The 12,111-nt window shown below is 43.9% G+C and overlaps 2 protein-coding genes across 8 annotated transcripts; both read left to right on the top strand.

Annotated features, from left to right (window-relative positions):
• The first annotated feature begins 45 nt into the window (after window positions 1-45).
• On the top strand, window positions 46-6,162 carry LOC114444716 (TRPM8 channel-associated factor homolog). 4 transcript variants are annotated; one of them, XM_028419480.1, is made up of 13 exons: window positions 77-154; window positions 846-933; window positions 1,065-1,799; window positions 1,967-2,183; window positions 2,312-2,603; window positions 2,873-3,174; window positions 3,278-3,452; window positions 3,569-3,660; window positions 3,798-4,008; window positions 4,379-4,615; window positions 4,809-5,032; window positions 5,125-5,238; window positions 5,382-6,162. In XM_028419480.1, exons 3-13 carry the CDS (start codon window positions 1,153-1,155, stop codon window positions 5,622-5,624), a joined length of 2,754 nt encoding a protein of 917 aa, XP_028275281.1. In that variant the 5' UTR covers window positions 77-154; window positions 846-933; window positions 1,065-1,152; the 3' UTR covers window positions 5,625-6,162. The 4 variants fall into 4 exon arrangements, with proteins under 4 accessions (XP_028275280.1, XP_028275281.1, XP_028275283.1 ...); XM_028419479.1 differs by lacking the exon at window positions 846-933 and having other exon boundaries at window positions 46-154; XM_028419482.1 differs by lacking the exons at window positions 77-154; window positions 846-933 and adding an exon at window positions 273-314.
• A 350-nt stretch (window positions 6,163-6,512) lies between these two features.
• LOC114444715 (TRPM8 channel-associated factor homolog) lies at window positions 6,513-11,930 on the top strand. 4 transcript variants are annotated; one of them, XM_028419477.1, is made up of 12 exons: window positions 6,513-6,597; window positions 6,790-7,508; window positions 7,779-7,995; window positions 8,108-8,405; window positions 8,906-9,207; window positions 9,553-9,727; window positions 9,874-9,965; window positions 10,065-10,275; window positions 10,522-10,758; window positions 10,866-11,089; window positions 11,196-11,309; window positions 11,446-11,930. In XM_028419477.1, exons 2-12 carry the CDS (start codon window positions 6,862-6,864, stop codon window positions 11,686-11,688), a joined length of 2,760 nt encoding a protein of 919 aa, XP_028275278.1. In that variant the 5' UTR covers window positions 6,513-6,597; window positions 6,790-6,861; the 3' UTR covers window positions 11,689-11,930. The 4 variants fall into 4 exon arrangements, with proteins under 4 accessions (XP_028275278.1, XP_028275275.1, XP_028275276.1 ...); XM_028419474.1 differs by having other exon boundaries at window positions 9,871-9,965; XM_028419475.1 differs by lacking the exon at window positions 6,513-6,597 and having other exon boundaries at window positions 6,613-7,508; window positions 9,871-9,965.
• The last annotated feature ends 181 nt before the right edge of the window (window positions 11,931-12,111 follow it).

Raw genomic sequence — 12,111 nt, 5'->3', positions numbered from 1 at the left:
GAGCTTGTTCTGCAGCGTACCCGCTGTCCGATGGAAAGATATGTTCGTTTAGAAACGTGTCCTCCGCCAAGGTTCCGCTGTGACTTCACTTGATGAGACGTCTATTGATGGCTGTGTCGTTTATTTTAAAAGAAGATGGAGTGGTAAAGTACTCGTAAGTTAGCTTACATCGTTATCCTTTTTGTATTAAGTTGTCATTTCCTGTACATTGATGTGTTTGGGGTTTGGCTAACAACGCAAAAGTGCCGATGAGTCACATTTTGGGCTTTGAGGTCCTCCGCCCAGTCAGATGATCACATTCAATGCTCAAGTAGGTAAATGATTACTTTAAGCTTATGGGCTTAAATTAATGCTCATCCGCTCACACGGAGTAATGCCTTACATCTTTCATAATATGAAGTATCGACGTTTACGTAACTTGCTCAGATGAAGTATACAGTACGTGTTTTCAGCAATAATATAGACTTCTGAGCTTCGTTATTCATGAATCTAGGTGTTAAAAATAATACACTTGATCTTTGCTAATTGCAAAATAATGCTGTCAGGTCTAAAGCTGTCTTCATACCTGATGAGCTTGTTATTTAGGGTGCATCTGTCCCCAAAACCACATGTAACCACATAAGTATTCTAAGAATGTGCTGTGCTAAGAGGTGTTGTTGTTGTTTTCTGTACAACATCCACTGATATTTATTTTGACTATCATTAAGAGCATGTCACAATGTTGCCTTCCCTCCTCCCTCCTCTTGTTGTAATTTTCCCAGAAATAGTCACAGGACAGGAGACAAGATTTAATGAGGGTTGGAAGGGGTCCAACCCTCATTAAATCTTGTCTCCTGTCCTGTCAGCTCGGGTTCATGGTGCATATCCAGCTATAAAACCTTTGTGTCACACTCTAAAGACAGTCTGCTATCAGGAAGATAACCTAACCTTCAGGTAAACAAAAACTCTTATATTTAAAGTAGTGTAATAGGACCTGTAAACTGAGCATTAGCGGCACAGCTTAACTTTTCCTCTCTGCTACTTGCACATATTTCGTTGTTTTGATAATGTGTCCGTTCTCACAGGACAGCCTGGCTGACATAGCCGACACCTAACAACAACTGTTCGCCCTGGTAACTAAGTAGACTCTGCCAAGTGTACATACCTCTCGCCATGTCCAACCAGCCCATCCAAAACCAACACGAAGAGGCCTACGTGTCACTGATGAGGGGGTTCAGGGAGCTGGATCTGCGGGGCCCCTGTGTTCCCAGTGACCTGGTGCTGATTGGAGACCATGCCTTCCCTTTAGCAATGAACAGCCGAGGACAGGTCCTGATGGCGGCCTCTCTGTACGGCCATGGTAGGATCGTGGTCTTGGGTCATGAAGGCTACTTGAAGGCCTTTCCTGCTCTGGTGGAGAATGCTTTGACCTGGCTGAGAGGAGATGGATCTGACAACCCCTCTGTAGGGGTGCACAACAATGTCAAGGATGTAGTTACTAATCTCAGTACGTCCTGCTTCCAAGCAGAGGTTGTGGGTGCCTTTAGCCCCCATATGAGGATTGGTGTGTATGTGACAGACGCCTACAGTGTGGGTGCTGACCAGAAGGAGCTGGTGGCTTTTATGAAAGCAGGAGGAGGAGTGCTGATCGCAGGCCAGGCATGGAGCTGGGCTGCAGATCACCCCAAGGAGAACACTCTGCTTCAGTTTGATGGTAATAAAGTGTCTGGTGTTGCGGGGATCTACTTCTCTGAGCATTACGGTGAGGCGGAGAATATACCTATCTACCCCCAGATCCCATCCTCCTTGATGGCTGTGGTGTGAGTGTGTTTTCCCAATTATGCACACTTTACTATAGATACGATTTTAAACACTTATTAATAGTTTAATTATTTGGTTTAGACTAATAACTAAGTAGCTCCACTGTCTGCACTTCTTAAAGTAAAACAATGATAGATAGAAATGTTCTCCCTTTTTTTCTTTACAGAATAGGTAAAGATTTCGAGGATGATTTAGAGTTCTTACTTCAGGGGATTGCAGAGTTTGACATCCGGGGTAACCTAATAGCTTCTGAGGTTCTGGTCCACAGCCCTCTTGCTTTTCCCATTGGTACTACAGATGATGGACGAGCGTTCCTGGCAGGAGCCTACTATGGACAGGGCCGAGTCATTGTGGTTACACATGAAGGACTTTTGGGAAATGAGGTAAAATTAGATTGGTTTTAGACTTTAAGCAGCAGTCCTTGAAGATTAAGTGTTTGCTGATTTGCCACACATTTTAAAATGTGATTATTAAGTGACTACCTTTCTTACCATAAGTGCTTGTGTCACAGAAACTGGCTCCCATGTGGAACAATGCTCTTCACTGGCTGGATGAAGGTCGCAACGGGGAAGTTGGTGTGGTACTGGATAGTGCCTTCAAAAATCTCAGCAAGTTGGGGTTTAAGTGTAAGAAGACAGACTTCAAGAAAGACCTGAGTGTGTTCGTGTGTACAGCGTACAGTGACAAATATGCAGATGAGATCCAAGAGTTTGTAGCAGAGGGAGGAGGCCTGCTGATTGGTGGACATGCCTGGTACTGGGCACAGACACACCACGGGCAAAACCCTTTAACAGACTTCTCAGGTAAGATAATACACTGAGGCTCTGGTCTTCTGATATTGCTATCAGGATTCAATCATTTGACTGTTTAGAAAAACCAGGTAATGATGACACCAAGAGGGCAAGTGGGGAATTGCAACAGAAGAAAATCCATTTTACTATGGAACAAAACCCTATGTATTATTAATATGCATACGTGTGCTATATGAGAAGGACGACTGTGGGGTTGGGCACCTCTGTAAACAATCCCTATTATCAACATTACAACACAACTGTGCTACAATATCTTGCAGGGAACAAGATCCTGAACAAAATGGGATTGAGCCTAATGCCAGCTACCATTGAAAATGGTTTATACAAGGCTCCTGTGCCCAGCCAGGCTATCAAAGATACCTACCACTTCCGCCACCTTCTGCGTCGCTTTGCTGGCCATGTGACTGCAGGTGAAGAGCTTAGCGAGCATGAGAAGGAATGTCTTAAAAAGCTGGGTAAAGACTGTGCCACCTACTTGCACATGAAGGCGCATGACTGCTCCTCCTACACACAGGTGGTCTCCACCCTCACTAACATCATAAAGAAGTCGGAAATGCCGCAGGTCAGCAGGAAACACAGATAGACATTTTTTGTGACACTGTACTTCATACCTGTTGGTTATTATATGTTATCAACCAATCAAAGCAATTTTTTTCTTTTTCAAGGTGAGTGACAGCTGCCCTGTGAAGAGCCCCAGGGATCACCTCCTGCTCAGTGTGGGGACAGAGGTGTACAAGGTTTGCCCAGATCCTGATGCCCTCCTGCCCTACCTCATCAAGGACAACCCACTGCTGCCTGTTGTGTATAACAACAGGATCAGGATCAATGTAAACACAGCAGGTCAAGTGTCACTGTTGTAGACAGATTCATGATTTTTATATTAGTGAGTACATGATGATGAATGTAGATTTGATACAAGTAAATGTCACTGACCTTTGACATGCTATGTGTGTTAGGGGAGGAGTGGCTCAGTACAGGTCTCTATCTTTGTCCTGGTATGAAGACCTACATGGCCATGCCAGCAAAGATTGTCAACAAGGGATGGCAGGTACTGTATGCAAAATCAAATCATTATTTTCCTTGATAGTGTCTGATAATATTACACCCATTAGCAGTAATGAAGCCTTGCGTCCTCCTCTTTAAATTATACTTATAAAACACTGACATATTCTGTGACTTCCTCAGATTCAGATCGGCTGTCAAACTGATCGACTGGATGCCGACGAGCTGAAGAGAGCACCGTGTGTTCATGAGCGGTTTCCTATAACATCAGAGATGATGCAGGTGTGGAACCTGTGGGGGGGACTCCTGTATCTGGTGGTTCCTCCTAAAACCCAAGTGAAGGAAGTGGAGGTTACAGTGCAGATGGCTGTTCCTGCTCCTTACTATAAATCTGGTGAGTAGCAATAAATGTCTGTCTGTGTATTTATGGGTTTGACAATCATGTTTGGTGATTTGTTTTTTTTTGTCAGTAGATAATTATGGTAATTTCCTTGCATTTCCCCTGAGTTCAGATGTTGTCCATAACAAATTAAGTGAAATAATTCAGTTTAGTTGGAGAAAAGTTACTGATGTAACTGCACAACAGTATGCACTGCCACAATTTTATACTTCAGATTGTGTTTACTGGCCTTACACAGCATTATATGACTTTGTATAAACCTTTAAAACCAGGACTCCTTTTGTAGAATGGCTTCATATCACTTGCACCAGTGTTTCATTGTACATTTAAAGCTGTTAACTGTCGCTCTATTTGTTCTTTTCAGGTGTGACAACAGCAGCTGATTGGTCGTTGCTGCGCTCTGCTCCTTCACCCTGGGCAGAGCTGGAGTTCGACAACATCATCCTCACTGTACCATCAGATGTTGTTCGGAACCTGGAGCGCCCTGATGAGCTGGCGTCTCTCTGGAATGACATCATGAAGGGCGTCGCTGACTTGGCCGTCATACCACATAAATTTCCCCGCAAAGAGCGCTTTGTAACTGATGTGCAGATTTCTTGTGGTGAGTGTATTTGATTGACTTTCATGTGCTGTTTTGTTGTTGTTGCTTACAACACAAAGACAATAAACCCTGAGAAACCCAGTATAGTAGTAAGTGTGCGCGTGACTCTAGCATTGCTCTGATTGGATATGCTAGCACAATACAGCTCTATAAATACCAACACTGTTGTCAGGCTACTGTTTTTTCTGTCCAGGTTGGATGCACGCAGGGTATCCTATCATGGCACACAAGGCTTCAGCAGCAGAGCTCGTCAGTATTGCCCATGCCAAGACTGAAGGCCTCTGGGGCCCCATCCACGAACTGGGACACAACCAACAGAGAGCCTGCTGGGAGTTCCCTTCGCACACCACAGAGTGCACATGCAACCTGTGGTCAGTGTATGTGCATGAAGAGGTGCTGGGCATCAACAGAGCAAAGGTCGTACTTTTTATCTTTTCAAAGTTAAATAAAACTCCTCTTTTATCATACGTCATAAAATATAAAACTTTTCACTGTCCTGTTCGATGTAGGCTCATCCAGCCATGACTTTGGTGGAGCGAAAAAGTAGAGCAGAGAAGTACGCTAAGGGGGGCAAGAACCTCAACAGTTGGTCTATGTGGGTGGCTCTGGAGACGTACATGCAGGTGAGAAAATCACTTTTTTTTGGTGAATCTGTGATAGGGCCACACCGGAGTCATCATTTAGGGCAACAATTCTTTTTCGTGAAATTCGTATATATTGAACCATTTATGTTTGTCACACTTCCCTCTGTCTGCTTTCATGTCAGCTCCAGGAAAAGTTTGGCTGGGATGCCTTTAAGAAGGTGTTTGCTGCCTACCACAAGATGAGCAACTCCCCCAGTGACAACAAAGGAAAGATGAACCTGTATGCCGAGACTTTCTCTCAGACTGTGGGGATGAACTTGGCTGGATTCTTTAAGGCCTGGGGTTGGCCCATTGAAACAGCAACTGAAGAGAAACTCTCCAAGCTGCCTGCCTGGACGGACCACCCCATGGCTCAGTATAACTGAACTGAATCTGGTCTTTGTTTTTAAGATTATTGTTATTAGTGTGTATCTTTTTGTTTTATTATTATATTTGATTTTTATTGAGGAGTCATTCTGCTGCTGTCAGGTTGCATATGAAGTCACTTTGAATTCTCAGCTTCTCAGTTTATCCTGCTTCCTAGTACTTAGTTGCAATCTCTCACAGGGTGGCTCAGGTAGTAGAGTGGTTGTAACAAGACTGTAGCAACACATACTTAACCCTAAGTTGCTCTCAGTGGTTGCACCACTGGTGTGTGAATGTGTGTGTGTGCTTGTGTGGGGTGTAGTGTAAAGGACTTTGAGTACCCAAGTAGGTAGAAAAGCACTATATAAGTACAGAGCATTTACCCTTCACTAAAAGTCAAAGGGGGTTTGTTAGGGTCGTAATAACAGGAATGCTCTTGGAGCTGTGAGTTATAAGCATTTGCTGTATAGTATAAAAAGTACACATATCTCTGCACTGTCATTACACAGATATTTAATTTCTGTCAATGAAAATAACACCAATAAACATTTCCTTTACCTCTGTGGCTTTTTTATAGAGAGAAAACTGATGGAGGAAGCAGTTCAATGTTAACACTGAATGTGAATGTTTTAAGGACAATTATTTATGTTTTCAGGAACTGAAATTGTTTCTTCCAGAGATGAACACAACAAAGTGTCATTGCTATTTGTTACTAGACAGGCTCAGCACCCAAATACTGATCTTTGCAAACTGGATGGACAGGTTTCTTACATAATGGCAGCCAGGGTGTGTCTCTGTCTCGGCCCTCGTGTTAACTAATCAAATGCTAAACAAATACAACAACAACAACAGTGACAACAGACAGGATTTCAGGTCCGTTCTGTCCTCTGACGTGTTCACTCTAATCTCACCAGGTGCAGTCACGGAGCTCCTCTGCGTCTTTCAGCCCTTTCACCGAGACAGTCCCTGCTGTTCTTTCAGGTCAACTTTAAGGTAAAAATAAAACTTTCTGCTTCATGTTAATATTTGTGATGAATATCAGCAATTTTGGTTCATCCGTATTCTGTTACTATATATTCTGTGCTGTTACTAATAACTTTGTGACATAAAACGAAAAGGCGTCAGTAGTAGTTTAATGTGTTTATTTTGTTTTAATCAGTCAGTTCTCTTTATATATTTTCACAGGACAGTCAGACGGACACGACATTTACCCATCCAAACCCAGCACCTTCTTCAGAACACTGATTTTTACCCATCATGGCCAATCAGCACTATCTAAACCACTATGAAGGGGCCTACATGTCTCTAATGAGGGGCCTGACAGAGCTGGACCTTCAAGGTCCGTATATTCCCAGTGACCTGGTGCTGATTGGAGACCATGCCTTCCCTTTAGCAATGAACAGCCGAGGACAGGTCCTGATGGCTGCCTCTCTGTACGGCCATGGTAGGATCATGGTCTTGGGTCATGAAGGCTACTTGAAGGCCTTTCCTGCTCTGGTGGAGAATGCTTTGACCTGGCTGAGAGGCGATGGATCTGACAACCTCTCTGTAGGGGTGCACAACAATGTCAAGGATGTAGTTACTAATCTCAGTACCTCCTGCTTCCAAGCAGAGGTTGTGGGTGCCTTTAGCCCCCATATGAGGATTGGTGTGTATGTGACAGACGCCTACAGCGTGGGTGCTGACCACAAGGAGCTGGTGGCTTTTATGAAAGCAGGAGGAGGAGTGCTGATCGCAGGCCAGGCATGGAGCTGGGCTGAATGCTACCCTAAGGATAATCCACTGCTTCGGTTTGATGGAAATAAAGTGTGTGGTGTTGCAGGAATCTACTTCTCTAAACGTCAGGGTGAGGTCGAGAACCTGCCTGTGTACCCTAAGATCCCATCCTCCTGGATGGCTATGGTGTGAGTGCATTTATATACATTCAAATGGATTTTGGTTTGAGTTTACACTAAAAAAATCTAATTCTGAATTTATTAGAGAGTCTCATGAGGAAACATGCAAACTACCTAGTTAAACAGAGATTGGTACAGTCTATTCAATACATATCCTATTTTAGCTATGCTCATACCTCAGTTTTTGTTTTTTAAATCCAGAATTGGCAGGGAATTTCAGGGTGAATAAATCTGTCCAGTGTATCTGTCTTTAGCTCTCTTCTTCCCCCTTTCCCACAGAATAGGTAAAGATTTTGAGGATGACTTAGAGTTCTTACTTCAAGGGATTTCAGAGTTTGATCTCCTGAATGGGGTCCTAGCCTCTGAGGTTCTGGTCCACGGCCCTCTAGCTTTTCCCATCGGTACAACTGAAGATGGACACGCATTCCTGGCAGGAGCCTACTATGGACAGGGACGGGTCATTGTCATCACACATGAAGGACTTCTGAGACGAGAGGTAGGGTCATGGAGCTGCATTGGACCACTACATACCGTATAACAGCAGCAGATAAACATGTGCTTGAGAAGCCAAATATTGTTTCTTACTTGGATACTAACCTTTATTACAGACACTGGCTCCAGTTTGGAACAATGCCCTTTACTGGTTGGATGAAGGTCGGAATGGGGTCGTTGGTGTGGTCCCAGATCTGGATGACGCCTTTAACCTCTTCAGACAGTCAGGCTTCAATTGTGAGAAGACAAAGATCAGGAAAGACCTGAGTGTGTTTGTGTGTACGGCATACAGCGATGAACATGTGCAGGAAATCCAAGAGTTTGTAGCAGAGGGAGGAGGCCTGCTGATAGGTGGACATGCCTGGTACTGGGCACAGACACACCACGGGCAAAATCCAATGACTGATTTCTCAGGTATGTCAATATTTATTTGGCTATGATAGCACTAAGGAAATGACATTTCCTTAGTGCAAAAACAGAGAACAGAAAGGTTCAGAATTACAGCCAAAACAAACACACGACAGAGAGATATTGTTTGAGCAGAGTTCATGTGGGATTGTATGCAACATCTGAAAGCCCCTTACCATAGCAGTCAGGACCTATTGACATCTTAGGGTTCCATTTCAGTCTATGAGGGTCAGAATGGACTGCAGAAATCCAGAAGCAAACACACAGTAGAATTTATCTACAGAACATCTGAAAAAAGTAAGATGGCCACTGCCCTGAAAACAATGGGACTGAAAACCTGCAGGAACGCAGGCAGACAAGATAGATGAGATGTGATGGCAAATGTAAAGACAGAAGACAATAGAGTACAAGACCTGCCTACACTTACAAATGATGCGGAATGTCAACACTGGATTTGTGTTTACATATATGTACAGCACAGCGATAAAGATGAATTTGTCTTCCAGGGAACAAGATCCTGAACAAAATGGGCCTTAGTCTGCTGGGAAAAATAATCGGCGAAGGTTCCTACAAGGCCCCTGTGCCAAGCCAGGCCATCAAAGATACATACCACTTCCGTCACCTTTTACACCGCTTTGCTGGTCACGTGTCTGAGGGAGAGGAATTAACAGAGCACGAAGAAGAATGCCTGAAAAAACTGGGTGGAGACTGCACCAATTACTTGCACATGAAAGCTCATAACTGCCCCGCCTATACACAGGTGGTGTCCACTCTCACCAGCATCTTAAAGAAGTCTGGTATGCCACAGGTAGGCAGCGAACAGTTCACTTCATATAACACACTACAAGCACTTAAAGGTAATGAAGAATGTTGATGAAGATTCTCAGTCATCCAGGTCATCATACGTAGAGAAGATTGAAGCAAGACGCCTTGCTTCAATCTTCTCTAATATCTTCTCGAAATATGTTTCAAAGACAGTAATGTATATTAAATCCTGATGTTCACACAACAGCACCAACTTAAGGAAGGGATGGGTAAGGATGTCTCTATTACATCACCTCAAAAAGGCAGCGAAAAGGGCCAAAACAACACTCCTACATATCACGCATGTTGCAATTCGGCTGTGATGTAATATTTATAATGAATTTTCAAGGTGAGTGACAGCTGCCCTGTGAAGAGCCCCAGGGATCACCTCCTGCTCAGTGTGGGGGCAGAGGTGTACAAGGTTTGCCCAGATCCTGATGCCCTCCTGCCCCACCTCATCAAGGACAACCCACTGCTGCCTGTTGTGTATAACAACAGGATCAGGATCAATGTAAACACAGCAGGTCAGACATGTAAATGTATCAATATGTAAATGATTTTTTTCAGAACTTTGGGAATGATCGTGTTTATTTGATGCATACACAGAAACATTTACTGTGGCAATAATAATCAGTGTAATAATACAAAGATCCTCTGTGTGTGTTAGAAGGGGAGGAGTGGATCAGTACAGGTCTCTATCTTTGTCCTGGAATGAAGACCTACATGGCCATGCCAGCAAAAATTGTCAACAAGGGATGGCAGGTAAACAATTTACTTACGGCAAGGTACTGTAAATACAAAATTGAAATTTATTTTTCATGATATTAAATATCTCTTGTGACTTCCATATGACCTCCTCAGATCCAGATTGGCTGTCAGACTGATCGACTGCATGAGGCAGTGCTGAAGAGAGCACCGTGTGTTCATGAGCGGTTTCCTGTAACATCAGAGATGATGCAGGTGTGGAACCTGTGGGGGGGACTCCTGTATCTGGTGGCTCCACCTAAAACTGAAGTGAAGGACACACAAGTGGTAGTGCAGATGGCTGTTCCTGCTCCTTACTATAAATCTGGTGAGTATGTCAAAGGTAAAGAGTTACAAGCAGGCATGGAAGATGACAATAGCTTGTGAATGGGTTGGAGGAGCAGGAATGAGAAAGGGTTAATGTAGGGCAGGTGGATATGGGAGTCAGACAAGTTAAAAAAAAAGTCTAGTGACATCTGGTGGAATGGCGAAGAACAGCGTAAAAAGAAAAAAGGGAATAAAAACATTTGCAGTGCGAGAACTGTGTTAATAAATACAGGTTTGTGTTCTTCAGGTGTGACAACAGCAGCTGATTGGTCGTTGCTGCGCTCTGCTCCTTCACCCTGGGCAGAGCTGGAGTTCGACAACATCATCCTTACTGTACCATCAGATGTTGTTCGGAACCTGGAGCGCCCTGATGAGCTGGCGTCTCTCTGGAACGACATGATGAGGGGAATCGCTGACTTGGCTGCAATACCACATAAATTTCCCCGCAAAGAGCGCTTTGTAACTGATGTGCAGATTTCTCATGGTGAGTGTGTGTAGCTGTGACACAAATGGCTGAGTGAATATACATCATACATTTAACTTATGCAGCACAAGTGTCTTTAAAGCTTTATCCAATTTGACCTCATCCAGGTTGGATGCATGCAGGGTATCCTATCATGGCACACAAGTGCACAGCAGCAGAGCTCGTCAGTGTTGCCCATATCAGGAGTGTAGGCCTCTGGGGCCCCATCCACGAACTGGGACACAACCAACAGAGAGCCTGCTGGGAGTTCCCTCCAAACACCACAGAGTGCACATGCAACCTGTGGTCAGTGTATGTGCATGAAGAGGTGCTGGGCAGCAACAGAGCAAAGGTGGAGTAGATTGTTTCATCAAAAATGGAAATGTCATTTCATCTCATCATGTTATTTCTTCAGGATCTGCACTGTAACATGATGAGAGCAATACTTTTTAATGCAGGCTGACCCCATTATGGCCCCAGAAAAAAGGGAAGCTCGTGCTGAAGAATACGCTAAGGAAGGAAAGAAACTCAGCAGCTGGCATGTGTTTGTGGCCCTGGAGACATACATGCAGGTGAGAGACAAGTAGTGGATATGAAGACAATACAAGACACCATTTCTGTGTCACACCACGTCTGCATGTAGATATTAATAAGCTATGTTGTTGTACAGTGGTCATTTGTGCACCTTATGCTCTGCCTCTATGTCAGCTCCAGGAAAAGTTTAGCTGGGATGCCTTTAAGAAGGTGTTTGCTGCCTACCACAAGATAAGCACCTTCCCCAGTGACAACGATGGAAAGATGAACCTCTATGCCGAGACCTTCTCTCAGACTGTGGGGATGAACTTGGCTGGATTCTTTAAGGCCTGGGGTTGGCCCATTGAAACGGCAACTGAAGAGAAACTCTGCATGCTGCCTGCCTGGACGGACCACCCCATGGCTCAGTATAACTGAACATCAGACGGCAGCAGATCACAGAAAAGATGGTTTTTGTAGACCAAAGTTCATAAATTAAACACACATACATCTATCTATCTATCTGACTGAGATCTCTGCACTGCTGCTGATGACAGTTTGAGTGCATAAGCAGGATTATTGGTTCCCATTACAAAGAATTACTTTTAATTTCACACTTTCAGTTATGTTTCTGCTTGTCTTTTCTGTCCCTAAAAGCATAATAAATAATACTAAATAAACTCTGGCTTCACATCTATAATGACCTGAAATTTGAGATTTCTTGAGGTTCATCTCTGCTCAGGTGTCTATAAAAGTAACAATAATTTGATGGTAATATTTCCATTTTAGCTCCTTGGCTGTTTGGCTTTGCCTGATTGGTTGACTACAACCATACGTCACAGACGTTTCTGCATACGCTGA

This window comes from Parambassis ranga, chromosome 13 (assembly GCF_900634625.1).
Source record: "Parambassis ranga chromosome 13, fParRan2.1, whole genome shotgun sequence".
NCBI classification, from domain to species: Eukaryota; Metazoa; Chordata; class Actinopteri; family Ambassidae; genus Parambassis; species Parambassis ranga.
The sequence above is the reverse complement of the archived record's forward strand: the minus strand, read 5'-3'. Positions and strand labels throughout refer to the sequence as shown.

Coding starts and splice junctions, on each gene's coding strand:
- LOC114444715 (XM_028419474.1), top strand. CDS start 6,862: ATGGCCAATCAGCACTATCTAAACCACTATGAAGGGGCCTACATGTCT. Junction 9,208..9,552: donor AGAAGTCTGGTATGCCACAG/GTAGGCAGCGAA, acceptor TGAATTTTCAAG/GTGAGTGACAGCTGCCCTGT. Junction 9,966..10,064: donor TTGTCAACAAGGGATGGCAG/GTAAACAATTTA, acceptor TGACCTCCTCAG/ATCCAGATTGGCTGTCAGAC.
- LOC114444716 (XM_028419479.1), top strand. CDS start 1,153: ATGTCCAACCAGCCCATCCAAAACCAACACGAAGAGGCCTACGTGTCA. Junction 2,604..2,872: donor CCCTTTAACAGACTTCTCAG/GTAAGATAATAC, acceptor AATATCTTGCAG/GGAACAAGATCCTGAACAAA. Junction 4,009..4,378: donor TGCTCCTTACTATAAATCTG/GTGAGTAGCAAT, acceptor TGTTCTTTTCAG/GTGTGACAACAGCAGCTGAT.